General features: G+C 47.5%; 21 protein-coding genes across 21 annotated transcripts; 9 read left to right on the top strand and 12 right to left on the bottom strand.

Moving 5' to 3' along the window:
- NEDG_01676 (uncharacterized protein) lies at positions 1-749 on the bottom strand (the record flags this gene model as incomplete). Its single annotated transcript, XM_067689094.1, has 1 exon — positions 1-749. A coding segment is annotated over one exon (749 nt), but the record flags the coding sequence as incomplete, so codon positions are not given.
- Positions 750-1,074: 325 nt separating this feature from the next.
- On the bottom strand, positions 1,075-2,736 carry NEDG_01675 (uncharacterized protein; the record flags this gene model as incomplete). The annotated part of the gene is made up of 1 exon (XM_067689093.1): positions 1,075-2,736. One exon carries the CDS (start codon positions 2,734-2,736, stop codon positions 1,075-1,077), a length of 1,662 nt encoding a protein of 553 aa, XP_067544983.1.
- Positions 2,737-3,013: 277 nt separating this feature from the next.
- On the bottom strand, positions 3,014-3,331 carry NEDG_01674 (protein transport protein SEC61 subunit gamma; the record flags this gene model as incomplete). The annotated part of the gene is made up of 1 exon (XM_067689092.1): positions 3,014-3,331. The coding sequence occupies one exon, from the start codon at positions 3,329-3,331 to the stop codon at positions 3,014-3,016; it is 318 nt and encodes a 105-aa protein (XP_067544982.1).
- Positions 3,332-3,626: 295 nt separating this feature from the next.
- Positions 3,627-4,214, bottom strand: NEDG_01673 (uncharacterized protein; the record flags this gene model as incomplete). The annotated part of the gene is made up of 1 exon (XM_067689091.1): positions 3,627-4,214. One exon carries the CDS (start codon positions 4,212-4,214, stop codon positions 3,627-3,629), a length of 588 nt encoding a protein of 195 aa, XP_067544981.1.
- A 77-nt stretch (positions 4,215-4,291) lies between these two features.
- On the top strand, positions 4,292-4,948 carry NEDG_01672 (synaptobrevin -like YKT6; the record flags this gene model as incomplete). The annotated part of the gene is made up of 1 exon (XM_067689090.1): positions 4,292-4,948. The coding sequence occupies one exon, from the start codon at positions 4,292-4,294 to the stop codon at positions 4,946-4,948; it is 657 nt and encodes a 218-aa protein (XP_067544980.1).
- A 10-nt stretch (positions 4,949-4,958) lies between these two features.
- Positions 4,959-5,555, top strand: NEDG_01671 (uncharacterized protein; the record flags this gene model as incomplete). Its single annotated transcript, XM_067689089.1, has 1 exon — positions 4,959-5,555. One exon carries the CDS (start codon positions 4,959-4,961, stop codon positions 5,553-5,555), a length of 597 nt encoding a protein of 198 aa, XP_067544979.1.
- A 29-nt stretch (positions 5,556-5,584) lies between these two features.
- NEDG_01670 (nucleolar protein 56) lies at positions 5,585-6,817 on the bottom strand (the record flags this gene model as incomplete). The annotated part of the gene is made up of 1 exon (XM_067689088.1): positions 5,585-6,817. The coding sequence occupies one exon, from the start codon at positions 6,815-6,817 to the stop codon at positions 5,585-5,587; it is 1,233 nt and encodes a 410-aa protein (XP_067544978.1).
- A 196-nt stretch (positions 6,818-7,013) lies between these two features.
- On the top strand, positions 7,014-8,318 carry NEDG_01669 (nuclear GTP-binding protein; the record flags this gene model as incomplete). Its single annotated transcript, XM_067689087.1, has 1 exon — positions 7,014-8,318. One exon carries the CDS (start codon positions 7,014-7,016, stop codon positions 8,316-8,318), a length of 1,305 nt encoding a protein of 434 aa, XP_067544977.1.
- A 292-nt stretch (positions 8,319-8,610) lies between these two features.
- NEDG_01668 (ATP-dependent RNA helicase DDX6/DHH1) lies at positions 8,611-10,149 on the top strand (the record flags this gene model as incomplete). The annotated part of the gene is made up of 1 exon (XM_067689086.1): positions 8,611-10,149. The coding sequence occupies one exon, from the start codon at positions 8,611-8,613 to the stop codon at positions 10,147-10,149; it is 1,539 nt and encodes a 512-aa protein (XP_067544976.1).
- A 225-nt stretch (positions 10,150-10,374) lies between these two features.
- On the bottom strand, positions 10,375-11,652 carry NEDG_01667 (protein disulfide-isomerase A1; the record flags this gene model as incomplete). The annotated part of the gene is made up of 1 exon (XM_067689085.1): positions 10,375-11,652. One exon carries the CDS (start codon positions 11,650-11,652, stop codon positions 10,375-10,377), a length of 1,278 nt encoding a protein of 425 aa, XP_067544975.1.
- Positions 11,653-12,030: 378 nt separating this feature from the next.
- Positions 12,031-13,056, top strand: NEDG_01666 (uncharacterized protein; the record flags this gene model as incomplete). Its single annotated transcript, XM_067689084.1, has 1 exon — positions 12,031-13,056. One exon carries the CDS (start codon positions 12,031-12,033, stop codon positions 13,054-13,056), a length of 1,026 nt encoding a protein of 341 aa, XP_067544974.1.
- Positions 13,057-13,174: 118 nt separating this feature from the next.
- NEDG_01665 (uncharacterized protein) lies at positions 13,175-13,798 on the top strand (the record flags this gene model as incomplete). Its single annotated transcript, XM_067689083.1, has 1 exon — positions 13,175-13,798. One exon carries the CDS (start codon positions 13,175-13,177, stop codon positions 13,796-13,798), a length of 624 nt encoding a protein of 207 aa, XP_067544973.1.
- Positions 13,799-13,875: 77 nt separating this feature from the next.
- Positions 13,876-14,259, bottom strand: NEDG_01664 (uncharacterized protein; the record flags this gene model as incomplete). The annotated part of the gene is made up of 1 exon (XM_067689082.1): positions 13,876-14,259. One exon carries the CDS (start codon positions 14,257-14,259, stop codon positions 13,876-13,878), a length of 384 nt encoding a protein of 127 aa, XP_067544972.1.
- A 158-nt stretch (positions 14,260-14,417) lies between these two features.
- NEDG_01663 (uncharacterized protein) lies at positions 14,418-15,425 on the top strand (the record flags this gene model as incomplete). The annotated part of the gene is made up of 1 exon (XM_067689081.1): positions 14,418-15,425. One exon carries the CDS (start codon positions 14,418-14,420, stop codon positions 15,423-15,425), a length of 1,008 nt encoding a protein of 335 aa, XP_067544971.1.
- A 179-nt stretch (positions 15,426-15,604) lies between these two features.
- Positions 15,605-15,880, bottom strand: NEDG_01662 (DNA-directed RNA polymerases I and III subunit RPAC2; the record flags this gene model as incomplete). The annotated part of the gene is made up of 1 exon (XM_067689080.1): positions 15,605-15,880. The coding sequence occupies one exon, from the start codon at positions 15,878-15,880 to the stop codon at positions 15,605-15,607; it is 276 nt and encodes a 91-aa protein (XP_067544970.1).
- Positions 15,881-15,948: 68 nt separating this feature from the next.
- On the bottom strand, positions 15,949-16,728 carry NEDG_01661 (uncharacterized protein; the record flags this gene model as incomplete). Its single annotated transcript, XM_067689079.1, has 1 exon — positions 15,949-16,728. The coding sequence occupies one exon, from the start codon at positions 16,726-16,728 to the stop codon at positions 15,949-15,951; it is 780 nt and encodes a 259-aa protein (XP_067544969.1).
- A 153-nt stretch (positions 16,729-16,881) lies between these two features.
- Positions 16,882-18,699, top strand: NEDG_01660 (ATP-binding cassette, sub-family E, member 1; the record flags this gene model as incomplete). The annotated part of the gene is made up of 1 exon (XM_067689078.1): positions 16,882-18,699. One exon carries the CDS (start codon positions 16,882-16,884, stop codon positions 18,697-18,699), a length of 1,818 nt encoding a protein of 605 aa, XP_067544968.1.
- A 239-nt stretch (positions 18,700-18,938) lies between these two features.
- NEDG_01659 (DNA mismatch repair protein MSH6) lies at positions 18,939-21,587 on the top strand (the record flags this gene model as incomplete). The annotated part of the gene is made up of 1 exon (XM_067689077.1): positions 18,939-21,587. One exon carries the CDS (start codon positions 18,939-18,941, stop codon positions 21,585-21,587), a length of 2,649 nt encoding a protein of 882 aa, XP_067544967.1.
- Positions 21,588-21,646: 59 nt separating this feature from the next.
- NEDG_01658 (serine/threonine-protein kinase haspin) lies at positions 21,647-22,726 on the bottom strand (the record flags this gene model as incomplete). The annotated part of the gene is made up of 1 exon (XM_067689076.1): positions 21,647-22,726. One exon carries the CDS (start codon positions 22,724-22,726, stop codon positions 21,647-21,649), a length of 1,080 nt encoding a protein of 359 aa, XP_067544966.1.
- An 87-nt stretch (positions 22,727-22,813) lies between these two features.
- Positions 22,814-23,290, bottom strand: NEDG_01657 (uncharacterized protein; the record flags this gene model as incomplete). The annotated part of the gene is made up of 1 exon (XM_067689075.1): positions 22,814-23,290. One exon carries the CDS (start codon positions 23,288-23,290, stop codon positions 22,814-22,816), a length of 477 nt encoding a protein of 158 aa, XP_067544965.1.
- A 27-nt stretch (positions 23,291-23,317) lies between these two features.
- NEDG_01656 (uncharacterized protein) lies at positions 23,318-23,968 on the bottom strand (the record flags this gene model as incomplete). Its single annotated transcript, XM_067689074.1, has 1 exon — positions 23,318-23,968. The coding sequence occupies one exon, from the start codon at positions 23,966-23,968 to the stop codon at positions 23,318-23,320; it is 651 nt and encodes a 216-aa protein (XP_067544964.1).
- Between the last annotated feature and the right edge of the window lie 9 nt (positions 23,969-23,977).

Here is a 23,977-nt window from a genome sequence, read left to right as displayed (position 1 = left end):
TTTTCAATCGAGCTTACTTGAAGCCCGTCCAGAATCTCTAAATTGGCTAATCTCATCTGACCATCGATTACTAGGTCAATCCGAGATTGTGACATGTCTAAGTGCTTCTTAAGCCACCCAATGGTAGGCAGGGACACGCCAGTTATCTTGAGCATCTTAGTGTTGATGGTGTGGGTTAGTGCTGGTGGGGTGTTTTCTAGCGCTCCGGTGCTTTGGTGTTCTTGAGAGACTCTCTGTGCAGCCAGAGCTAAGTCGTGGGCGGGACTCAGTGCTTCTTCGGAGTCGACAACGTCTAGAGTGCACAGTCCTAGAAAGTCTGCATAGATTGGACCAAAAGCGCTTAATATCTTGCTCAAGGTTGCATGGTCAAATCGGTTGCGTTGGGTGTAGGTGGCCAGCGAGATTACCAACTTGGTAAATTCAAGGCCCGGGACAAAGCATTCAGGAACAGAGTCTAGGCTGTGTTCGGGAAGGAATATTTCGATCAAGCACCTCTGTTTCTTTACGATGTGTGTTTGGTCACCCACATCAACAGTTTCTAACATGTTCGCATAATATACATGACGATTTCTAGAAAAGAACTGGAGGGTTTGTTCGGTGTAGGGCGATACGATGTACTCTGGGAGAGGGCCTTCTTCAACGCAGTGTATGGGGTGTGTGAATGCCGTTAGGTACGCTAAGTATAGGATGGAGCAGGCTTGCAGGGTTTTACAAACCTTTCTGAAATATCCAACTGAATACTGTTTCATTTTAGGAGGGGTGAAAATTTTAAGTTAAATATTTGGTACCTGGTTCAGGGGAGGCAGATGCATGTTTTTCATTTTGCTCGACATTTTATAGGCACTGAAGCCTAATTGATTGGTTTGGGAAGAGGTGAGAGAAGCTTAATTGATTGGTTTTCGGGGTGTTGTTTTTGGTCTAACCCGAACAGACCCAGGCATTCCAGAGGTTAGTTCGGGTGCATGTATATGGATATGGATATGGATGCGATTTTATTTTATTGGATGGTGGCACCAAATAGACTTATGCTATGGCAGGAGGGACTAGGGGGCATGCATGTGTGGTTAGTTCGGGTTACGGGGTAGTTGTTTGGCCAAGTCGTTCCAAAATAACTGAAAACATCCTGTATATGGTATGAGAGGTTAAAAAAGAGTTTACCAGGCAGCTACCAAAACAGCCAGCAATGAAAATGGCCAGGGCCCACTTAAAAACAGCGTCTTTGACATCATTGGAGAGTTTGTCGGAGTAGGTCACGTAGGTGAGCAAAGAAAACATTCCCAGGGCGTAAGAGGCACAGAAAACAATCGCAATGGCCAGCAAACCAATGCCGTAGTAGATTGTTGTGCAGATGGAGAACAGGTCGTTTGTCTGTGAGAGACTGTGGGTGCTATCGACCACAAAGTTTAGCACTGTGGCAGTTGAGATAGTAGCACCAGGATTAAAATCGATATTCAGGGTTGTATATGCCTTATACAACAGGGCACACGAGATTATACAGCTAAAAAGAAGCATTGCCCCAATAATAGCGGCCATCATCATAGACCGCTTGGTTCTGTGGGCACGGATGCCATAGACCACAATGTACTGGGTGTAGACACAGAAGAGCAACAGAGTAATTCTAGGAACTATGCATAAACTGGTTAGGCGATATGGCGTGCTGTTGCTGTATACGTAAGACAGGTCCCCCAGGGTGTTCCAGAGGCTGCGCGTGCCAGAGTTTACGAAAATGAACAGCAAGAAAAGGCCAACGATCCCGTTCACAATCGCCAGAATCAATCCGGGGTAGTGGAACCACCCGCTGAACTTCAGGGCCTTGTACTCCGCAAGCTTGGCAAAGAAGTCGTAGAGTATGAACGAACACAAACCCAGCGAAGAGACTATAAACGTGCCTTGGAGGAGCGCTAGCTCCGGCAAGTATCCATATAGGGGCATAAGAATCCTAATTAGGAAAAAAACCAGGGTTACACCAAGGTTAAAGCCTAAAACAAAAAGCTCCCACTTTCTCCTGGTTAGATGGTGCCACAGCACGACCCTTCGCCGCAACGCTGCCTGTGAAACAACCTTGTTCCGAAAGAGATACTTGAACTTCGTTGTAATGAGCTCTGAGTCATACAGCTGGCTAAGCATAATGTGCTTGTTGGCCAGAGAGGGTCTGGAGGATCTACTTTGGGTAGAGGCTGTGCCTATGTATTCCGGAAGCTCTTCATACACCCCATCCTGGTTTAGACTGCTTGGAGAGTACATATCAGGGGGTGCCTGGGCTAAAGGCGGGCGGTTTACCATAGAGGCTGCCAGAACAGTTTGGGGGGGTGTTGCGGGGCGGCATGAGACAGGCGACAAATAATAGTTTGTATCGTCCACCGCTGCTCTGGGCTGATTTTTCTGAACATTCAAACCTGAAATAGTCGCTTGGATGGCTTCGTGGGGTATATAGTTAGATGGGTGGCCGTGGTGTGGGGTCTGAGATGGGGTGCCAAAGGCTATGCCAAGCCGGGGAAGCGTGTTCATGTATAGAACAGGTGGGGCAAACTGTTCGGGTTTTGGCTTTGGTTTTGACATGGTAGAAGGTGCATGGTGCTGCATGGCAGGGGGCGGAAGAACATCCTCAGCATGTGCTATCTGGGGAACAGGCTTGCCAATCATAGATATGTATAAGGGTGTCTCGGGTAGTGTTGAGGCTGGGTCTTTTTTTAAATTCAGGTCTATAGATGTAGTGTGCTGTTGATCTTGTTGCATTTATCCACCAACAGCCCATCTATTTATAGATAGCGAATAGTGACAGCGCACATGCCAATGTCAGTGCCAAACTCTGGCCCGTGTCTGTGTTTTCCACCTGCAGCGCCACTATCCATTCACGTCTTTTGCTTTGGGGCCAGCCATGTTCCACGGGCCCACACCCACACCCACACTCAGACATGTTAACGTATTTATTTGCATGCTCGCATCTAGCCTCTAGTGCATTCCAGGACTCTGGCTCAGGGCTCGGTCTTGGCCATACTAGAAACGTCTCCACTTAGCCCTTCACCCCAAATAAGATGTTGTTGATTGGAATGTGGATGAACCGAATAAAGTATCCCAGGAACCCCAGCAACAGCACACCGGTGAGGTGTGCCCGGAGCATCGTCTTGTACTCCGTTTTGGTGGGCTTGCTAGACCGCCGGAGGAAGGACTTGGTGTGAATGAGCTCCACTTTCAGCTCTTTTGTGGCTAGTTTGAGAGTGTCATTCCACGTGTTCTGGGTGACAGTTTTTGAGAGGTCTTTGTGCTGGAGGTCTTTGGCGTGGGCGTGCTTCTTCACGACCTTGTCTTCTTTTCTTTGTGGAGTGCTCATATTACAAATAAAAAATTCAAAAGATCACATCTCCACACCACAGCTGCAACACACAGGACCCAAACCACAACCCAATACCTGAACCTTAAATGATTGGCTTGTGGTTATGCTCGGCTCGGGTTTAGAGTGATTATATTATTGTAAGGAAACATGTTGGGGGTGGCACAGGATGGCAAAAACAGCTGTAAAAACCTACACAAGCCCTATTTATACTTCCCCAGTATATGACACGCATCACAGCACAGCACATCACAGCACATCACAGCATCACATACCAAGATACTAATATACTTTATTAAATCTTAGCAGACTTGTTGGAGAAGAAGCCTTTGATAACATTCATGCGTATGTAACTCAGCATCACGTAAAGCAAAGGGAAAAGGGTGGTGCACCAAAGAACCGTTTTGGTTGTTTTTGCTCGGAGGAAACTTTGAACATTTAAGTTCTTCAGCTTTAAGCTGTCGTTATGAATCTTCATTAAGTCGCCTCTTAAATTGTCCATCACCTTCTTAAGCATCTCTGCATCATCTGTTTCTTCATGCACCTTGTCAACGTACACAGATACCGTAAACGTGGTGTAGGAAGAGGTTTTGTTTACCAAAGTAGCCTCAAACTGCCCTGCCTGTTTAGCTTCAATGGTCTTCTTAAAGTTCTGTTCAATGGTGATGTTCTTTGCCTCTGGCTCAGCCCCCTGGAAGCCGTAGGTGAGCAACAGGGGTGGTCCATCTATGATAATGATGTCCAAATTAATGCCAAGTGACCCATGTGGAATAATTTCAAACATTTCACACGAGCTCTTAGGACGGATTATCTTCTGAATGGAGAAGCAGTGCACCACACTGAGTGCCAGTAGTGAGCAGAGAACGACAACAGAATACTTCATAAACAAAGGAAAAAAAAGAGAGAAATAAGAAGGTTATTTCCCAGAATATAGCAGAGGTGTTCATTAAAAATTTTATTATGAAGACCAAGGCCACTCTATTTTCCATCATTCTATTCAACACTGATGAGTCAACAAGCATCTACCACGAAGAATACTCACTTGGGTCTTTCAGTTATTTTAAAAGAACGCCAATTCAAGAAATGCTGAGGTTTTTGTCTAAGCGCGTGGCGCATAGTCTAGACACTAACGTACCACAGGAGCTTATCCATAAAGTAGAGGAAAGCGATAGTTACAAGTTCTTTGTTAAAGAAAAGGCGTCCCTGATTTTTGTAGTTTCAACGTTCCTTGAGTATCCCTCAAACACACTAAGTCTCTTAGTTGAGGATATTGGAACATTCATTCTTGAGAGCCGGGACAGGGTCAAGCACACCCAAGAGAGAAGCAGGCCAGAAGAAATAGATAGGGCACACAAAGAGGAAAAAACAGCTGTGGCAGCACTGATTAAGGCCCAGATAAAAGAGTACCAGGACTATGAACAAAAAGACATTATGCTACAGATAAAAAACGAGTTAGGAAAAGTAGAAGAAATACTTACCAAAACAGTTGAAAGCGCTCTTGGGCGAGGCGAAAAAATCGATGAGCTTATTAGCTCAGCCGACTCGCTCTCTTTCCAAACCAAGAGCCTGTACAAGCTCAGCAAAAAGCAAAATAAGAAGTGTTGTGGGATAATGTAAAAATTTGCTAATGAGTGTCTGTGGGGTAGTGAAAGCCATTGTCCTGAACCAGAGAGAGGGCCGACCCACCAAGATCCAAGACCTAGCAAGCGCTCTGCTCCTGGGGCGAAAAGAATGCATTGATGCCGTCCAAATGGCAAACGAGCAGCTAAAAGGCATAGGGTATGAAATATGCCCTGGAAGCACACCGCGCCTGGACCATAAGGGTGTTCCACTCGAAGTGGACATGCAAACGTCGTCTTATACCCACCTTTTGGGCTCGTTTGCAAAATGCGATTTTATCTTCCTTATCAAAACACTCGAATGCACACCTCTGGAGAACACCAACGTAAACAGGGACGTTGAGCCCATTGCCATTCTAGCCATGCTTATTATGCTCAACGGGAGCGACCTGGAGTACACCAAAGCCTTACACTCCATGGAAGAAGTTTACCCGAAAGACTCTGAAGAGATTCTAAAACGAGTTCTTGGGCAGAAGTACTTGCGGAGGTACAAAAGGAAGGAGGTTCAGTGGGTGAGGCTGGGGTGGAGGTTCTTCTTCGAGTTTCCGGAGTTCGCACCTGAAAAGATCCTGAAAAAACTGCAAAAAGCCCCGATGCACCAATAACGATGTACCAATAAATTTGATAGAAACGTTTATTTAGAGTCAAGTCTATCAGCCACTTCGGCCAGAACCATGTCGGTGGGCATGTGGTGAGTGCTTTTCCCTTTAGACCGTTCCTCAACCATTCCCCGCATAGCCACACCGTACGCGTCAGTTACGTTTTCGGTGTAGCAATCAATGCGGCTGGCAAGTGCGCACTTGGAGCTGAGGTACCGGCTGATGCGCCCCCTCATTTTCAGGTTGCTTTGGTTCACAAACGAAGAGTGGAAGATAAGCCCATACTTCGGGGTTTTTGATTTGGACTTCATTGCCCTGAAAAGAGCTTTTTCAGCGCCAAGAACCTGAATCGTCGAAGAGGGGCACATCGCCAGCTTGCTCAGGCCTCCAGCCTTGAGAATGAGTCTTGCACCCACCACGCTGCCAATAAGAGCAGCCAGGTTTGGGGCAACTGTTGACATCCGGCTGTGGAGGTGGTCCATGGCCCGGTCTCTTATGGCCAGCTTTTCCAGAACGACCTCTGCCAGCTCCTTAACATGAGTCATGTCTTCCTCGATTAAATCGCCGCCAATGGTGTTCTCCATTGCAGCAAGAATGGCCTGTCCGTGCTCAAGCTTCTCTATCTCTTCTTTTTGAGCAGTTTCTCGGTTTTCCACGACTTGGAGAGCTTCAAGATAGTCTTCTTTCTCTTTGCAGATACCTGCCAGCTCAGGGAAGTGCCATGAGTACATTTCCTTAATTTTCATGTAGTAGTCGTTGATGTCGTTGTTCACCTCGTCGACTAGGGAGATGCACTGCATGACTGAGTTATCTTCTCTTTTTGTGTCATACTTGATCTTTTTTCTGGAGAGTGCATGTGCCAAACTTACCTCGGATTTGCCCACTTGGACGGAGTCTACCCCAAATATTTTGTTTGCAAACTTCTTAACTCCTCTAACCATCTCTGCAGCTGTTTCTTCATCAACCGACCTTATTCCAAGATCTTTCAAAGCAAGGTTGTATGTTTTGTCTGCTGCCAAATGGGTAACATTGTTGATCTCAAGGAACTCCCTGAGCTTGCTGGAAATCTTTCCCTCCGCAAACTGCTCAATTTGCTCCTGTGCATCTTCTAAGTCTGCATATGCCAGTGTTCCCGTTAGTCTGAATGCATTGGTGAACGAAGCGTACGTTTCAACCGTTTTAAGAATTTCCTTTGAGGCAACACTATCTATGTTGTTTGCGCTCATCAGCAAGTATCCAAGGGGATGCTCGTACAATATGTGAACCATGCAAAAATGAAAAAATTTGCTCTTTCTACCCACCAGTTTAGTCGCGCCCAAGCCAGCTTATGCAGAATGGCGCGGCGTTCTCTGAACAAAAACATGTTCTAGAAGAGCAGTGCACCCTGTCTGCTTGAAATGAAAAAAGACCTTAGAAAAGAAGAGTTGAAGAAGTCTATAAAAAACAGAGAAGAAAATTTACACCATGGTAGAAAAGGGAGAAAACTTCTACAGAACAAAAGAGAAGCTTGCCTACTGGAGGATGATCCAGGGAGGAAAGCCTACCAGAAACGCACAAGGAGAAATCACCAAACATGCACTCTTCCAGAACCCCGTCGCTGAACCAGGCCGCATAAAAAACATGCGCTCGTGGTTCTCTTCAACCCGAATGACCGACCAAAGAGAGCTCGAGTCTTTTAGAGAGGATTTAGCAAGCACTGCATCCAATGCCTACAAAGTCATCCTGGACCAAGGCAAGGTGCCAATGAGCCTGATCCAGGACGAAAAAGAGAAGAAGCTAAAGCCGATTATTTCCTTCAAGGACATCTTTGGAAAGAAAGCAACCCGAAAAAAGGTCAAACTCACCGTCTCAACGATAGAAGAGCTAGCAGCCAAAGCAGCCAAGCCCATCAATATCGAGCACAAAGAAGAAAAAGCCCTCCAGGACAACAAGGACCGAGTCTACCTCAAAGGACAGAGCCGAAGAATCTGGGCAGAGCTCTACAAAGTGCTTGATTCAAGCGACGTTGTCATCCACATCCTTGACGCCAGAGACCCCCTGGGCACAGAATGCACCAACATAAAACGGTACCTGAAAGAAAACCCTCACAAACATCTTATCTACCTCCTGAACAAAGTCGATCTTCTGCCAACAGGTGTCACCGCCAAATGGCTAGCTTACTTTTCAAAAACCACTCCAACGCTTGCGTACCACGCAGCATCCATTGACAAAAACTACGGAAAGCAAAGTCTAACCAACCTCCTCCGACAGTTTGCCAAGCTACACCCCGATAAGAAGCAAATAAGCGTGGGTTTTGTTGGGTACCCAAACGTTGGCAAAAGCAGCATTATCAACACGCTCAAGTCTAAGCTTGTCTGCACCGTTGCCCCAATTCCAGGACAGACCAAGGTCTGGCAGTACATCTCCCTAATGAAAAGAATCTACCTGATTGACTGCCCCGGAATAGTCCCACCAGCAGACAAAAACGAAACAGCAGTTGTGCTAAAGGGAGTCGTCCGCGTTGAAAACATCACAGAGCCCGAGGAACACATCGATGCCCTTCTCCAGAAAGCAGACCCTGGGCACATCAAGAACTTCTACGGCATTGATCCATCTGAAGGGTCGGTTAAATTCCTTGAAGACCTTGCCAAAAAGTCTGGCAAGCTTCTTAAGGGAGGCATTCCAGACATCTCAGCAGTTGCTAAAACAGTCATTCACGACTGGCTCCGAGGCAGAATCCCATACTATGTACTCCCACCCGATACCACCGTGGAAGCTACCCAAGTATAGACCACCTAATACCACGACAACCTAATACCATGACCACCTAATACATAGACAATAAAGAGCTTTGGCCCGTGTAAGTTTTAGCACCTCCCAACAACAGTACCCCCAACACACCACTTAAACAACCCAATGTTTGCAGGCACCGAGCCAATTAAATAAGAACACAAACAATAATTGCCCAAAGGTCACCATACGTCACGGTATGTTACCCCACGACACAACACCGCACATCACGGTACAAGGTCTCCACACAGCAGAGCACATAGCATAAAGCGCCAAATAATTTTTTATACAAATGAAATACGCAGAGGAAGTACACAAGGAAATACTATCTAAAGCAAAAGAGGCACCAGAGAACAAGACCAATACACCACCAAGAAACAAACCAGCGCCTTTGTCCAAAAAACACCACCCTGAAAAGGTGCAAGAAAAAGAAACTATCCCCACCCAGCCTCTTGAAGAAAAAGAGAAGGGCCCAGCGCTGGATCACTTTCACAAGAAGATAGAGCTGCTAATTGACAGAATGGAGCGTTTGGATACTTCCACCACCACCCTTTCATCGGGTAAAAAGAGCTCTGGACAGCTAGACCTATCGACCACCAAAAAGCTACCAAGCCCTCAATGCGTTGAAAGAAAACCTATCAAGGTCTCTGATTTGGATCTTTCAGCAGATGTCTTACCAACAGATAAAAAAGTTACCTGGGAAAGTTTTAACCTGAAAAAGGAAATTCTTATGGGCCTGGAAAACAAAGGGTTTAAATGGCCCTCCCCCGTACAAGCAGCAGCCATCCCCCACTCCCTCGGCGGCCAAGACATCGTTGCTCGGGCCAAAAACGGAACAGGAAAAGCTGGAGCCTTCATTATCCCGCTTCTCAACAAAATTAACCGCTTCCGGCCACAGATACAGGCTCTAATCCTTGTGCCTACCCGAGAGCTGGTCCTTCAGACGGTGAAAGTCTGCAAGGAGATAGGCCTGCACCTCCGCCTGAAAATGCTGCCACTATATGGAGGTGTTAGCCCAAAAGACGACATCATTAGGCTCAAGGAGGGTGGGACACACATCATTGTTGGCACGCCCGGAAGAGTTCTAGACTTCATTGAGCAAAAAATCATCAGTTTGAAGCATTGTAAGTACCTGATTTGCGACGAAGCTGATAAACTACTAGGTACCGGTTTCAAAGAGGTACTTTACAGCATCACAGAGAAGCTTCCTCCACAGAGACAGATTGAGATGTTTTCAGCAACTTTTCCTTGTATGGTACAGGACTATGTAGGTAAGTACATGGATGACCCTGTAAAAATAAACTTGATGTCAGAGCTAACGCTCAGAGGGGTAAAGCAGTACTACGCATATGTAAAGAAAACAGACAAGCTGCATTGCTTAAAAACCCTTCTCAGCAACCTCGACGTAAACCAGTGTTTTATCTTCTGCAATGCCATTACCACAGTGGAAAGACTTGCCAAAAGAATTGCAGACCTTGGGTTTACCACCTACTTCATCCACAGCAAAATGAAGCAAGAGGATAGAAACATGGTCTTCCACAACTTCTCAACGAAGGGGCAGTGCAAAATCCTTGTGGCAACTGACCTAGTAACGAGAGGCATTGACGTTCCCTCTGTTAATGTCGTTATCAACTTTGATCTTCCACGGAGCACTGAAAGCTACCTTCACCGCATTGGCCGCAGTGGCCGCTTTGGAACCAAGGGGGTTGCCATTAACATGGTCACCCCCGAAGATGCTGAAAAGCTCAGGGAAATAGAAGAGGAGCTTGACGTTGAGCTTATCCCCTTCAGCCAGGTCCTTCATCCAACCGCCGCACTGCCAAACCCTTAGCCAGGCACCGCACTGCCAGCCCCCGCATTGCCAATAAATACATCTCCTTGGGTTTTGTGCCACGGTCCGCTAACCGGCCCATGCCGAGAAAACTCAGTAGTTCAGGCTAGACCAAATCAGAGGATGAAACCTTGTCTAGCTGCACAAAACCTGACACCCGAAAAACTCGAAAAAACCCGAAAAAAAGGTCTTAAAAATTTTCAGATTACTTTTATTATGTAACTACTATAGATCAATCTTTAGCTCCTCATCCTTAACAGCGTCCTCTGATGAAGCGGCGGTCTTAGCAGGAAGAGTAACAGTCGCTGGAATGTCACAGTGCTCCCTTAAGAATTCCAAAACAAACTCAGCGTTGGCAGGTTTGTCTCTATTTACATAGTCAACAACCTCATTTGTGCCTTTCTTGAACAAACGAATGGTTGGGAATGCCTGAATAGCATTGACGTTGGCATCTACGGGGAGGTCGTTCGCAGACATAAGCATCTTTCCAAAGACAACGTCAGTAACCTTGGCATCTCTCAGCGTAGCTGAAAGGGTCTCAAACTCTGGCATAAAGGTCTTGCAGAACCCACACCAATCAACATGGAAGACAATGATGGTGTCCTTGGTTATGTCAAAGGCAATCTCCTTGAAGTTGTGCATGACCACCTTTTTCACCCCCTTCTCACTCTCGGCCTCAGACCCTGAAGGAAGATCCTCAGACATGGAGAACTGTGCTGCAGTTCCATCAAGGAAGGACTGAATGAACTCGGTGCACTCAGAGGCCTTCTTAGCATCTTTTAGAAGGTACTTAGAAATGCTCTTTCCCTCTTCCACCGCAATGATAAAGAGAGCTGGAAGCATGCTCTTCTTGACCCCTGCACTGTTCAGGAAAAACTCGGTTTTGGTGAAGTTTAGAAGGGCAAGCTTCACCTTGTACTTGTGGGCCTCAGCTGTTTCTTCAAGCCACTTGAAGCTTTCAACTTTTCCAGTTTCTTCAACTAAGTAGACCGTTTGCAGCCCTGACTCTTCGTACTCTTTGAAGTTGTTCTCAGTTATTTCCCCGAACAAAGGAATCCTAGCTATGTTTTGGAGAATGGCCAGCTTCCTGGCCAGGGCTTTGTGCTGGGTCTCTTGGCCAGCCTCTTCCTCAGAGAGCGGGTACTTGTACGTTCCAAACTCAGAGGCATAGAAGAATCCAGGGAATGACAGCCCGTTTTCTTTGGCAAAGGCTTCATCAGAAGAAACCTTGAACGGAACAAGCATTGCTTTTTGCGTTGCTTCTACTTCAGCATCTGTAAGCTCCATACGGCTGAATAAGATAGCTGATTTTGATAGAAGTAGTGAGACACCTTCCTGCTCCTGGTTTTCGCCCCCTTCAATGGTAACCTTCATGCCTTCAGAAGCCATCCCCTGGCTGGCAACTGCCCTAGCCTTGGTCTCAGCACTTTCAGTCATTACCTCACAGGCAATAAATCCCAGCCCTGCTCCTACCAGAGCACCAACTAGTACATTGAATCTCATTACTGCTAAAAACACAAATGTATTTATGCTTGGCATCTTACCCGAAAAAGCAAGATTAAAAACGCGATATGTCCCCACCTTTCCACACATATTGCAGCCTACCACGCCCTACCACGGCCCAAAACAGCCAAATTATACCCAATTACACCCCAACCATACCCCAATCATACCCCAATTACACCCCAATTACACCCTAAATTAGCCCAAACACCGTCCTCGTACCACTACGTACCACACACTGTACCACTGCCCAATGCCCAATACCCAGCAATACCTACCACGCACTGTACCAACACCCATACCACATACCCCATACCCCAACACCCATGCCCCAATACCCAGCACCTATATCCTTGGGGGTGTCTGTGTTTTGTTTTTATGGGGTGGAGAATAGAAAGCACCAAGAGTGAGTTCTTTTTGGAGGACGTGATAGCAACGGGGGTTAGAGTTGTTCCTCCCGTTGGTGAAAGAATCCTTCTGGGAACATGCACACTTACAGGCCACTACCTTACAGCAGAGCACTCAATTCTCTTTCTTGAGACTGTTTCGGTGGTGCTTGGTGTTGACGTTGCTTGTTTGGACGCGATAGAGTATTCTGTGCTGCTTCCTTCTAACCTACCTCCCTCGTACAACGGCTCAAGTGTTGCGGTTGTTTATGCCCTCAACGTTGCTATTCAGACGAGAACAGAAACAGTGACTAATTCCATTCTCCTCAAAATGCTTACCAGAACAAATAAGTGTACGTTTTACGATTCCAAAATAAGCCTTAGTGGGAGGTACGTTTCGGTGGAAGAAGGGGTAGACCAGGGACCTCGTGAGAAGTATATGCACACCGGCATTGTATCGGTCCTGAGGGAAGCTGGGGCGTTGCCAGTTGAGTGGATGAATGCTAAAGAGAGCCCTTCAAGCGTTAACGAGGCGTATTTGCGCCTGGGCAGGCTAAATCTGAAGGAAAGAGCGAGAGAGCTCCTAGTGGCCCAAAAAGAGAGCAACCTCCACCCCCTCCCCCTCTACAAAGCGCTCAGAAAGAAGGTTTCAGGTTCAGCAGTGCCCCGAGCTTCGTACACGATAAAAAAAGGGGGGAGGAGTACAGCAACCATTCTGGTTGTGTCCGCGGAGCAGGCCCCTCCGCACTGGCTGCTGACGCTTAGTGTCCGGTTTCTTGAAAGCGCCAAAGTGCTTAAGCTGACACTTTCTCAGGTAGAGGAGGTCGGCGGCGTTAAGGACCGAGTGGTGTTTTATTACGACGAAAGAAGCGTTAGCAACTGCACCTCCCTCCTTTCGTATGTCCCCCTTAATAAGTCAAAACATCCAAAACTAGCTACCAATCACTTTTCAACGTTTGTAGAGGTTTCTGCAGACATTGACGGATCAGTGGCTACAATTGAGATAGATCGGGGTTAGTGCATGCTTTTCGGGGTTTTCGGTGATTCGGGGTTTTCGTTGCGATGGTTTCGGTGATTCGGGGTTTTTTCTTTAAAACATTTGTTTTATGATGCAAATTTTTAACTGCTACAGAGACATGCAAATTGACAAAATCCTTACACACGAGTACAACGAAGCTATTGCTAAAACCCAGGGGAATATCTACATCTACGTTCTATCCATCCTCTTTTTTTTGGTCTGTGGATCACTGATTATGATCGGAGAAAAAAAAACAACTACAGTGATCGCACAAAGACACTCAAGCTTCTTTCTTTCAACTATATTATACACAGCAGCTGTAATAACCAAGTTTACCTCTCATGGAGCCATGTTCCTCCTTGGAGGCATATGTGCTGAACTATTTGCCATTATTTCCAGTAAGAAAACACAAAAACCACTCTTTGTAATTTCGGGGTCGTTCATGTACACGCTCTACCTCTGCCTTGTTTTTGGATTCACTATGCCATGGTCATTTTGCATTGCCCCTACTGTTGCTTTCTGTGCTCTGGTCGCCCACCCGCTAAGTAGACACGTTTACCCCACAGTCAGATATGTTGCTGGAGTGGTCCTTATAGCCATCGCACTAACAGGCATCTCAGAGTACTTCTACAACAAGGAACACTCGCTTGAGTACATAGGAGAGCTAAAACTCGTTAGTTTGGTCCTGTCCGCCCTGGGAAGCAGCCTACACTACTACCGGGCCAGGCAAAAGATGGTTTAGCCCCACCCCAAACATAAATAAACCTGTTTTTATTACAGAGCAGCCAAGAAAACGACGCCCGTGCTGGTTCAGCAGTTCTATACATTGATCTTCTTACAGTAAACTATGCCTGTTTTGGCAACAATAATAAAAGTAAGAACAATAACGGCATTTGTCCATTTGTCGCTAAGAGAAATGTCAAGAAAGGCAGGTTTGCTGTAGAAAAGCGTGCACTTGAAAAAGATGGTAAAAAGAATGCATATCATCCCAAGAAAGACCACCTCAATCTCCGGCATGTGGGGCTGGTCCGTTTCTTTCAGGTCAACGCCCGTCATAAGCCCTGTTTCTAACTTGTCATACACTTTTTTCTCACAGCCCTGACCAGCAGTAAACAGCTCATCAACCATGTAGCTGGAAAACTCTTTCATTGACCCAATAATGGAAAACCTCCTGGTTCTTGGGCTTCTTAGTTCATGACACATTTTATTTTTCTTAATTAAATTAGCTATATAGCTTTAAAATAATACTTCCTAATACGGTAATTCTTCTTAAAAACCCGAATACTACAGGGGAATCACATAACCAGGGGAAGGAGGTATTGGCCTGTTCGATCCCTAAAGTACTCCGGGACCACGGGGCCATGGAGCAACTCTTTGAGAAGTGCCGCAGCGAGCAAAGGAGTGGCAACAGTCCAGGAATCATCGACGCAGCCAAAGAAATCATTACAGCAGCAGTAAAAGAAGCGATTGAGCAAACAGTGGTAGAAAGAGACTACGTTGAAGTCATGAAAGCTCTCATGTTTGTCATAAACACCAACAGCGGCAACAGGTACCGAAACACCTCGTACGCTGAGGCGTACGCTCTGCTTGGGAAAGTCTTTGAGACAGGGATTTTTAAAGAACACAGCTTAAAAAAGGCGTACATCTGCTACAAAATAGCTGCAGAGAACAGCAACCCCTTTGGATGCTACCGTCTAGCATACTTCTACGAACACGGCCTGGCTGGAAAAAAGCACAAACACAAAGCAGCCCACTTCTACAAGCTCTCAGCGAACGGAGGAAGCACCCGGGGCATCCATAAGTACGGGATGCTTCTTCTTGAAGGCACTGGAGGGTGTGCCAGAGACATCAAAGGAGCAGTTTTCTATTTAGAACAAGCGAGAAAGCTCGCTTCATCCGACTACCCCGACGCCCTGTTTGACCTAGGCCAGTGCTACGAAGGCCTCCCCCTTCTTCACGGCAGCATCCTTGAAGACCACGCCTACGCCCTAAAGCTCTACCTCGAGGGCGCCGAGCTTGGATGCCCCAGGTCCACTGTCAGGGTGGGACACGCCTACCACTACGGAGAGCTTGGGGTCGAGCAAAACCTTGAGCTGGCCACCAACTACTATGTACAGGCAGAGGCCACAAGTGCCTCAGCACTTTTTGAGCTCTACAAGATCGGCAAGGCCTCCAAGCAAGACAACGCCCTTAACTGGCTCTATAAGTCGGCACAGATGGGGCACCCAGATGGCATAAAGATCTACGCCAACAAGCTAGAGCTAGGGGATGGCGTGCCAATGAACAAACTAGAGGCTCTGTGGTGGTACAAGATAGGCGAAAAGCGAGGCGCAGATACAAAACAAGGTATTCGTCGTTGCAAGCAATAAAAGCGCTGTTTATTGGGGTGGGTGTGGTTGGTACGGGGGCAGGGACAGTGCGGTGATTGGTACGGTACAGGGACAGTACGGGGACAGGAAGGGTACGGTGTATTGGTACGAGGTCGGGTAAGGAGGGGTACGGTACGGGTAAGGAGGGGTACGGGGACAGGGACAGAGAGACCCAAACCCTAGACCAAGCAATCTATGCGTGAAACCACCTCCAGGGCCGTTTCTATACCCCGAATTAGAACCTCCATTATTTCCTGCTTCGTCTGGTACTGCTCATTCTGCAGCTGAATCTTCACAATGGCCCTGTCTTCCATGGGGTGGGGTATGGTGTAGCCAACAAGTTCTATCTTCCTGGTTTTTTCAAACTCACAGATGCTCCACCGTATAAGGTTAAGTAGGGTATGCTTTTCTCCAAGTACTTCAATGGTGTACTCGTCCAGTGCTTGCACTCTCATAGCAAATTTAAATCGAAACAGAAAAGAGTCGTCACCGGACACCGTACCTCTCCCGGTCTTTGGCAGGCCTACCCGGTCGCTTGCCGCTTAAGGTCCTTTAGAAAGGCCTCTTTCATGGACTCTGGGGTCGGCTTAACTGAAGTGATCCGCTTAACGGGCTGGGACGGGTCCAGGGCGGCTGCTGGGGACGGGGCTGGTTTCGGGTGGAGGGTGCGCCTTTCGGGGCGCTCTACCTCTGAGCGTCTTTCAGCCACTTCCTGGATGAGCTCTTCAGTGTCGCTGTCCCTGGGAAGCTTTTTCAGCGCAGCGATAACGCCGTCTAGGAGGTGCATGGCTTCCTGCTTGTTTTCAAGGGCTTCTTCGACCACTGCCAGCTTAAAGGCTATTTCAGCCGTTTCTCTGGTATCTCCAAACTCCTTTTTTGAGAGAGCCAGGGCCTCAGTGAGGTCTTCTTTCGAGGTGGGGTAGTTGCTGCTCTCCTGGGCTATGTCGCTCAGGAGGAGGTGTGCTTTAATTTGCTCTTGGACCAGGCTGTGGGCCACAAAGGTGTTTTTGGCTATTTCAAGGACCTCCCAGGCTATTTCAAGGTCTTCTAGGTACTCCAGGTCTTCTTTCACCTCTGGGTTGACCACAATGTTGTCGTTTGACATGAGCAGAGCGTTCGCATACTCCAGGTAGACCAGAGCGAGCTTTAGGCTGTTTTCGGGCTCATTTTGGGCCATTTTGCTCAGTAGGGTGGCATATGCTTCAGAGGCCCGGACAAAGTCTCTTTGGACCTGGAGGGTCCGTGCAGTGTCTAGCTCAGGGTAGGCTGCTTTGATTTCTTCAACAATCTTCTCAGTGTTCATAATAAAAAAAATGTTTCTGCTTAAATAGACAGGAAGAGTGGCTGCTCCCAAACAGGCGGCCACTCAAAGGCTTTTGGCTGGCCTGGGCACCCCCCTTCATTCCTTCGCTTTCTGCCTTCTCCCAGGGATAAATAGAAGGAGACGAATTTTTTTATGAAAGAGAAGACACAGCTGACGAGACTTGCAGTGGTGATCCCAGACAAGTGTAAGCCGAAACTGTGCCAGCTAGAGTGCAAGAGAGCTTGTCCGGTGAACAGACAAGGCAAACTCTGCATTTCCGTGGAAAAAACCTCGCCAGGAAGCAGTATTTCCGAGGTCTTGTGCATAGGGTGTGGGGCGTGCCAGAAAAAGTGTCCTTTCGACGCCATCCGGATCATTAACCTCCCAACAAGTCTTTCAAAGGACGTGGTCCACCGATACAGCGAAAACGGGTTCAAACTGCACCGGCTGCCCATTCCCAGGCCGGGAAAGGTGCTGGGGCTGATTGGAACGAACGGGATAGGCAAGAGCACGGCGCTCGGGGTGCTCTCCGGGAAGATCCACCCCAATTTGGGCGATCCAAAGAAAAAGCCTGAATGGCCAGAGATCCTGGTCAAATACCGAGGCTCAGAGCTCCACAAGTACTTCACGCTCCTCCTGGAGGGTAAAATGGTCGTGGCGACCAAAACACAGTACGTTGATGAGATTCCAAGAAGCCTCGGGGATGAAACGGTGCAAGATATGATGGTTGGCAGCCCTGGAAGGGTGGAGCACTACTACCAGGAGCTAGAGCTGGCCAAGCTCAAAGAGAGGCGGGTCAAGGACCTGAGCGGCGGAGAGCTCCAAAGGCTGGCAATTGCAATGACGGCACTGAAGGAGGCAACGGTCTACATCTTTGACGAGCCAAGCTCTTATCTGGACGTTAGGCAGAGAATTAAGGTAGCGACCCTGATTAGAGAGCTTTGTACATCCAAAACGTATGTGATTGTGGTAGAGCACGATTTGTCGATTCTTGACCTAATGAGCGATTATGGGTGCGTGCTTTATGGGGAGCCGGGGGCGTACGGTGTCATCTCGCACCCATTCACCATTCGAGAGGCCATCAACATCTTTTTGAACGGAATGCTGCCAACGGAAAACATGAGGTTTCGGGCGGAGGGCCTGACCTTCAAAATCTCAGAAACGGCCCAGGACATAGTCTTCCAGGAAAACTCCTCGCTTGGGACAGTGCCCTACCCCCACCTGAGAAAGCACTGGGAGCGGGGCGGCTTCTCCATTGACGTGCAGCCAGGAACCTTTGCCGGACCTGAAATTGTCGTTCTTTTGGGCGAAAACGGGATGGGAAAAACGACCTTTATCAAGATGCTTGGGGGGGAGGTGCCTTCAGATGACGGCGCCGAGCCCCCACAGCTCAACATGAGCATCAAGCCGCAAAAGATTGCTCCTAAGTATGCAGATACCGTTAGGTCGCTATTTCTCTCAAAAGCAAAGCATGCCTTGGTTGATACGGCTTTTACCGTTGACGTAATGAATCCTTTGATGATAAGCTCGCTTTTTGAGAAGAAAGTGAAGGAGCTAAGCGGTGGGGAGCTCCAAAGAGTGGCGATTGCCCTCTGTCTCTCAAAGCCGGCAGATCTCTACCTCATTGACGAGCCCTCAGCTTACCTGGACTCAGACCAGAGAATTATCGTTGCCAAGGCCATCAAACGGTTTATTACGGGCCAAAAAAAAGTAGCTTTTGTCGTTGAGCATGATATGATCATGGCTACGTACATGGCCGACCGAGTGATGGTCTTTGAAGGGGTGCCAGGTGTCAAGTGCACAGCAGAGGCCCCAGGCAGCGTTGTCTCCGGAATGAACAAGTTCCTAAAGTCGCTTGACGTTACGTTTAGAAGAGATGCTGAAAACTTCAGGCCAAGGATCAACATGCCAAACTCAGCCAAGGATCGGGAGCAGAGAGAGTCTGGGAACTATTTCTTCAACAACGCCTAATGGGGCGTGGCGTGCTGTGCTGTGACGTGCTGTGCTGTGGCGTACCGTGGCATAACGTGACCTAGCACAACGTGACATAGCGTGACATACCGTGACCAGCAACAACGTGACCTAGCATAACGTACCGTGACATACCGTGACCAGCACAACGTACCGTGACATAGCGTGACATACTGTGACACAAATAAATGGCGGTGGCGGGAAGAGTTTTCTATTTATTCAGAGAAGGAGGAAGAAGAATGGTTGCAGAGGTAAGAAAAGGCTCTATTCTTAGCTGGGCGGCTAAGAAGACTAAAACAGAAGAAACAAGTCAGGAACTGTCACAACAAGACACAGGCCTTGGTGCAAGCATAGGCCTTGGTGCGGATGTATCTGACCTTGAACCCGAACTAACCCAGGAACAGCCACGGGGCCTGGTACGAGAACAGGCACAGCCACGGGGCCTGGTACGGGACCTGTCACAGGCACAGCCACAGGACCTGGCACAGCCACGACTATCATTCCTAGACCCGCCTGTTGATATGATGGGAAGAACACCAGAAGACAGCGAGTATGACTGTACGACACTTACCATCTCGCAAACAGAGCTCTCACAGATGACGCCATGTGAGGCACAGTTCTGGAAGATAAAGATGGAGTACTTTGATACGGTGGTTTTCTTCAAAAAGGGAAAGTTTTATGAGCTGTTTGAAGATGACGCTGCGCTATCATCAGAACTTTTCGGTTTAAAACTTACCAAAAGAGGAAGTATGCGAATGGCAGGTGTTCCAGAGATGTCACTTGATTTCTGGGTGGCTAGGTTTGTGGCCAGGGGGTTGAAGGTTGCAGTGGTTGATCAGAAAGAAAGCAGCGTTGCACAGAACCTGAAAATCAAGCTGGGAGAGGCAAAAAAAGAAGTGATTGAAAGGGAGCTAAAAGAGGTAATAACTGCCGTTACCAACAGCCAGGACGGAATAAGCATGTGTGCTCTCACGATTGAAGCTGGGGAGCACCCAGAGACTGTGCGAGCAACCATTGCGCTCTTTCGGCCCATGGAGTCGGAGTTCTTTGTTCATTCGGTGGAAGATACCACCGAGCTCTTCAAGATTCAGACAATCATTAAGAAAGAGAACGTCAAAGAGATTCTCACTGATAAAAGAGTGCCAATCAATGAAAAAATTACCAAAATAAGAAAAGACGGTTGGAACAAAAACTCAGAGGCATTGTTTGCGAAAATAGACGAGGACACACTCACAGCCGTCCAGAGAAGTACGCTGGGAACTCTGTTCTCGTACCTGCTCTATCTAAAGCACCAATTCACCCCAAAGCTAGTCCAGTACACAGCGCAAACCCACCGAACCATGTACATTGACGGGAAAACGATTGAAACCCTGGGCCTGGTTGATAGAGCGGGGACGCACTCGGTGCTGGCACAGATAGATAGGACAAAAACAAAGCTGGGAAAAAGACTTTTGCGGCAGTGGATACTTCAACCGCTCTCAGGCTTGGAGGACATAGAAGCAAGGTACAACACGACACTGGCGCTGGAGGAGTCGGTCCATCGACGACAGTTGGAAGACAGTTTGCAAACAATTGGAGATCTTAACGACTTTACCAAAAAAGGAAAAAATGGCAATTTGAAAGCACATGAGATAAGAAAGCTTGTACAGTCGCTTAAATCAGCTGCATTCATCCATCGAACACTCACCAACCTCAAACCTATCCCCAACCCCAAGACCCTTATCCCGAACATTATAACCAACCTAATACCGTGTCAGATCCACACAGAACTAATTGCAGGGTTTGACATCGCCGGGGAAGTCATGCCACTCAGCACCAATCGAGAGTTAATAGCTGCAGGACAGGCCAGGGATGCCGTGGTTGCTGCCCTTGAAGCATACGCCCGAAAAGAGTCGCACGCGGCCAAGGTGGCATTCACCCTGAAAAAGATAGGAAGAGAACACTCCATGGAAATCGCAGGAAGTGCCCCCCTATCCATGCGGTTCACAATGGTCGGGCAAACAAAAAACACCACCAGGTACACCACCCCAGAGCTTAGAAGGCTTTCTGAAGACTTTTTAGAGGCAGAAGAAAAAATAACCGTTTTAGGAGAAACGTCTCTCCTCCGGATATCTGCACGCGTGGCCGAAAAAGAAGAAGAGCTGCGATCGCTAGCCCTGGGCATTGCTGAGTTGGACTGTCTCCTCTCGTTTGCAGAGATCTCGGGAGCACTGCCAACCTTTGCCCCAGAACTGGCAGTTAAAGGCCTAACCAACCTTAAAAAGACACACATCCCGAACGACATCACCATCGACCAAACACAGAAGCTTTTGGTAGTTACAGGACCTAATATGGCTGGAAAGTCAACCTTTTTAAGAAATGTCTCTGTAGCCGTTATTTTAAGACAGATTGGAGTGCGGGTGCCTGCCACAACGTTCTCGGCACCTATTTATGACCGGGTCTTCACCCGGATTGGCGCAAATGACAATTTCATTGACGGAGAGTCTACTTTTCAGGTTGAAATGAAAGAAACCTCGCAAATTCTCTCACAGGCCACGGAACGCTCGTTTGTGATCATTGACGAGCTTGGAAGGGGCACTTCCACCAAAGAAGGCTCGGCCATTGCCATGGCCGTTAAAGAACACCTAAAACACATTAACTGCACCACTCTTTATTCCACCCATTTCTTTGGGGCAATTGTTCCATCCGATCGAGTTGTAAAGATGGATTACAAACACGTCACTTCATCAAACAACGTGGAAGAGATTGTCTATCTCTACAAAATAGTTAACGGTATCTGCAATGACTCATGTGGCATTGATATCTGCAAAATAGCAAAAATACCAAAATCCATCGTAGATAGAGCCGTTGCTCTAAAAGCTCTTCGCATTGCATCTTCCGCCCAATGATGCTACGGTACATGATACATGGCTGGGTACATGGCACAGCCCAATAAACAGCACACTAACTAGCCCCAAAACGCACTTGTGCGTGCTTTTATCCAACTTACCAGATACTGATGCCAGAGAAGATTGCTGTTACCAGTACCTCTCCACCTATCGGCCCCAGTGTAATGGGCTGAGACGGCTCTGTACACGGCATTGTGCGGCTCTTCATCCTCTTCCTCCTCAAACAGCCATGGCGCTTCTTTGTCCAGGTCTGTGTACAAGACTGCTCCTGGGTGGTATGCTAGAGCTTTTCCAGTGCTTTCAGTAATTGTCACGGACTCTGCTGGGGTGCCATATCCTGGCATCCGAGATAGTGAGTAGTCAATCACTTTAATAACGTATTTTCCTTTTTGGTCTTTTTTTACCAGAACGTTACTCTCATGCATGTCTCGATGCTCTATGCCCTGGCCGTCTATTCCAGCAACAAAGTCTTCTAGACTCTTCAAAATGCTTGCTACCTCTTCTTTTCCCATCGTGCTCCAGTCGACACGGTCTAGCTCACACCCGCCATGCTCCATTTCAATCACCCCAAACATACCTGATGAATTGTTTCTTTGTGGCGTGATGTTTTCCGACGTGTTCTCATACGCCCACTGCTTGCAACACCGCTGCAGTCTCTGCGGATACGTCCCTGAAACTATCCACCATCTAAATATCTCCACAGATGCAGAAATTGTGTTCATTCTTTCCATAATAAGACACTCTTTGATGAACAGAGGTGTTTTTGTATGGGTAATCTTTTTGTAGACCCTGTCTTCGGTGAGTGGTACTATTTTGTAGACCCTGTTCGTCTCCCGGTCTATGAAGATTTCACTAAAGGTCGACTCTCCCAGCTTTACCACCCGTGTAAGTGGTAGATGCGAGAAGGGTGTAAGGGGTACGTGGATGGGTACGTGGCTGGGTACGTCACTGGGTAGGGGTACAGGGCTGGGTAGGGGTGGAGGTAGCAAACTTAACTTCCGTTTTTTACGACACGGCTCTTCATTTTCGTCGTCTGAAAACCCGAAGACTGTGCCCGGTGCCAGTCCAAAGATCCTTGGTGCTGGAAGGACCCCAATGCTTCTTCTTCCCAGACGGCCTCTGCGCTGAAACGTCTTCATTTACAAACTAATAAAAATATCCGATTGGAAATATGCTACCTTCTAAATCCTTGCTTCTGGACGGCCTGCTTTTATTGTTTATTGGCATTAAATAAAGGAGACAATCTTTTCTACAACGTCTTCCTCAGGCTCTTCTTCCTGAAAAACTGGTCTTTCGTACTTTTCAATGATGCCATGGGTCTCGTAGTACTTGGTCTCTCGTTTGAGGTCTTCTATGTTTTTTCTCTGCTTTGTTTTCAGAGCTTCAAGGGCCCTGGTCTTTGCAGAGACCCTGTACCCATACACCCGAGAAATAAGACCTCCTAAAACAACCATGGACAGATCGAGTGCCACAACGGCTCCAAAGCCTTTGATAAGCGTTTTAAAAGACATCGCTTCTTTACAGACCCAGACCACGGCCACTGAGAGGAGATTGAGAAGAATGGCTGTTTTGGAAAGAAACCCAATGAGGCGCTTGGATGTGTGCTTGGCTCTCTTGATTTCTTTCTGTTTGTGCTCAATGGTTGTTTCCAGGGCCTGGATGACTTCTCTTACGGAAGATCTGCGTCCGAGTACTAGTCCCATAATTTGAAAAATTTTAATCAATATACTTTATTGCTCCCCATCCCTCTTCGCTTTTCTTCCCTTCCTGTTTCTTACCTTATATGGAATGTACGTTGAAAAAACAGAGATATCTCCTAATTCCTCAATGATCTTTTGGACCGTTTCATGTCCCAGCCCAAAGAAGCTTTCTATACTTGGGAAGCTGATTTTTTCAAACTCAGAAGTAAAAGACGACCAGGCTTGCTCCTTCTTCCCCGACCAAACCTTTCCGCTTGATGATCTTATCTCAAAAATACACTCTCCATCAACATTCCTTATCTGGCAATAGTAGAGCACCTTGGCCTCAACCCGATTAGAAGAGTTGTACTTCCTTCGGCTCTTGAACCCCGGGGGATAGATGTAGCTGTGGTTGTAAAACCCAAAACACTCCTCAGGCGGAAGCATTCCCACCGACGTAATTGAAAACTTAGAATGCGCCTTTCCAAGCACCAGGGGAAAGACACTCTCCACCCCCAGGTCACTGCTTGTAGGACAGCCCTGGCCCTTGATGTAAACAAGAAGGTCTAAAAGTGCATCTCTTCGATTCTTCAGTCCTTGAAGCTCTTTTTTCTTGTCCTCTGCTCTTTTTCTTATCTCAATGTACTGACTGATGTACTCATTCAACTGTGCGTTGCTACTGCTACTGTTTGCCTCGGCCATGAAGAAAAT

This window comes from Nematocida displodere, assembly GCF_001642395.1.
Source record: "Nematocida displodere strain JUm2807 chromosome Unknown 6, whole genome shotgun sequence".
In the NCBI taxonomy this organism is placed as follows: domain Eukaryota; kingdom Fungi; phylum Microsporidia; genus Nematocida; species Nematocida displodere.
This window is presented reverse-complemented; position numbering and strand designations above follow the sequence as displayed.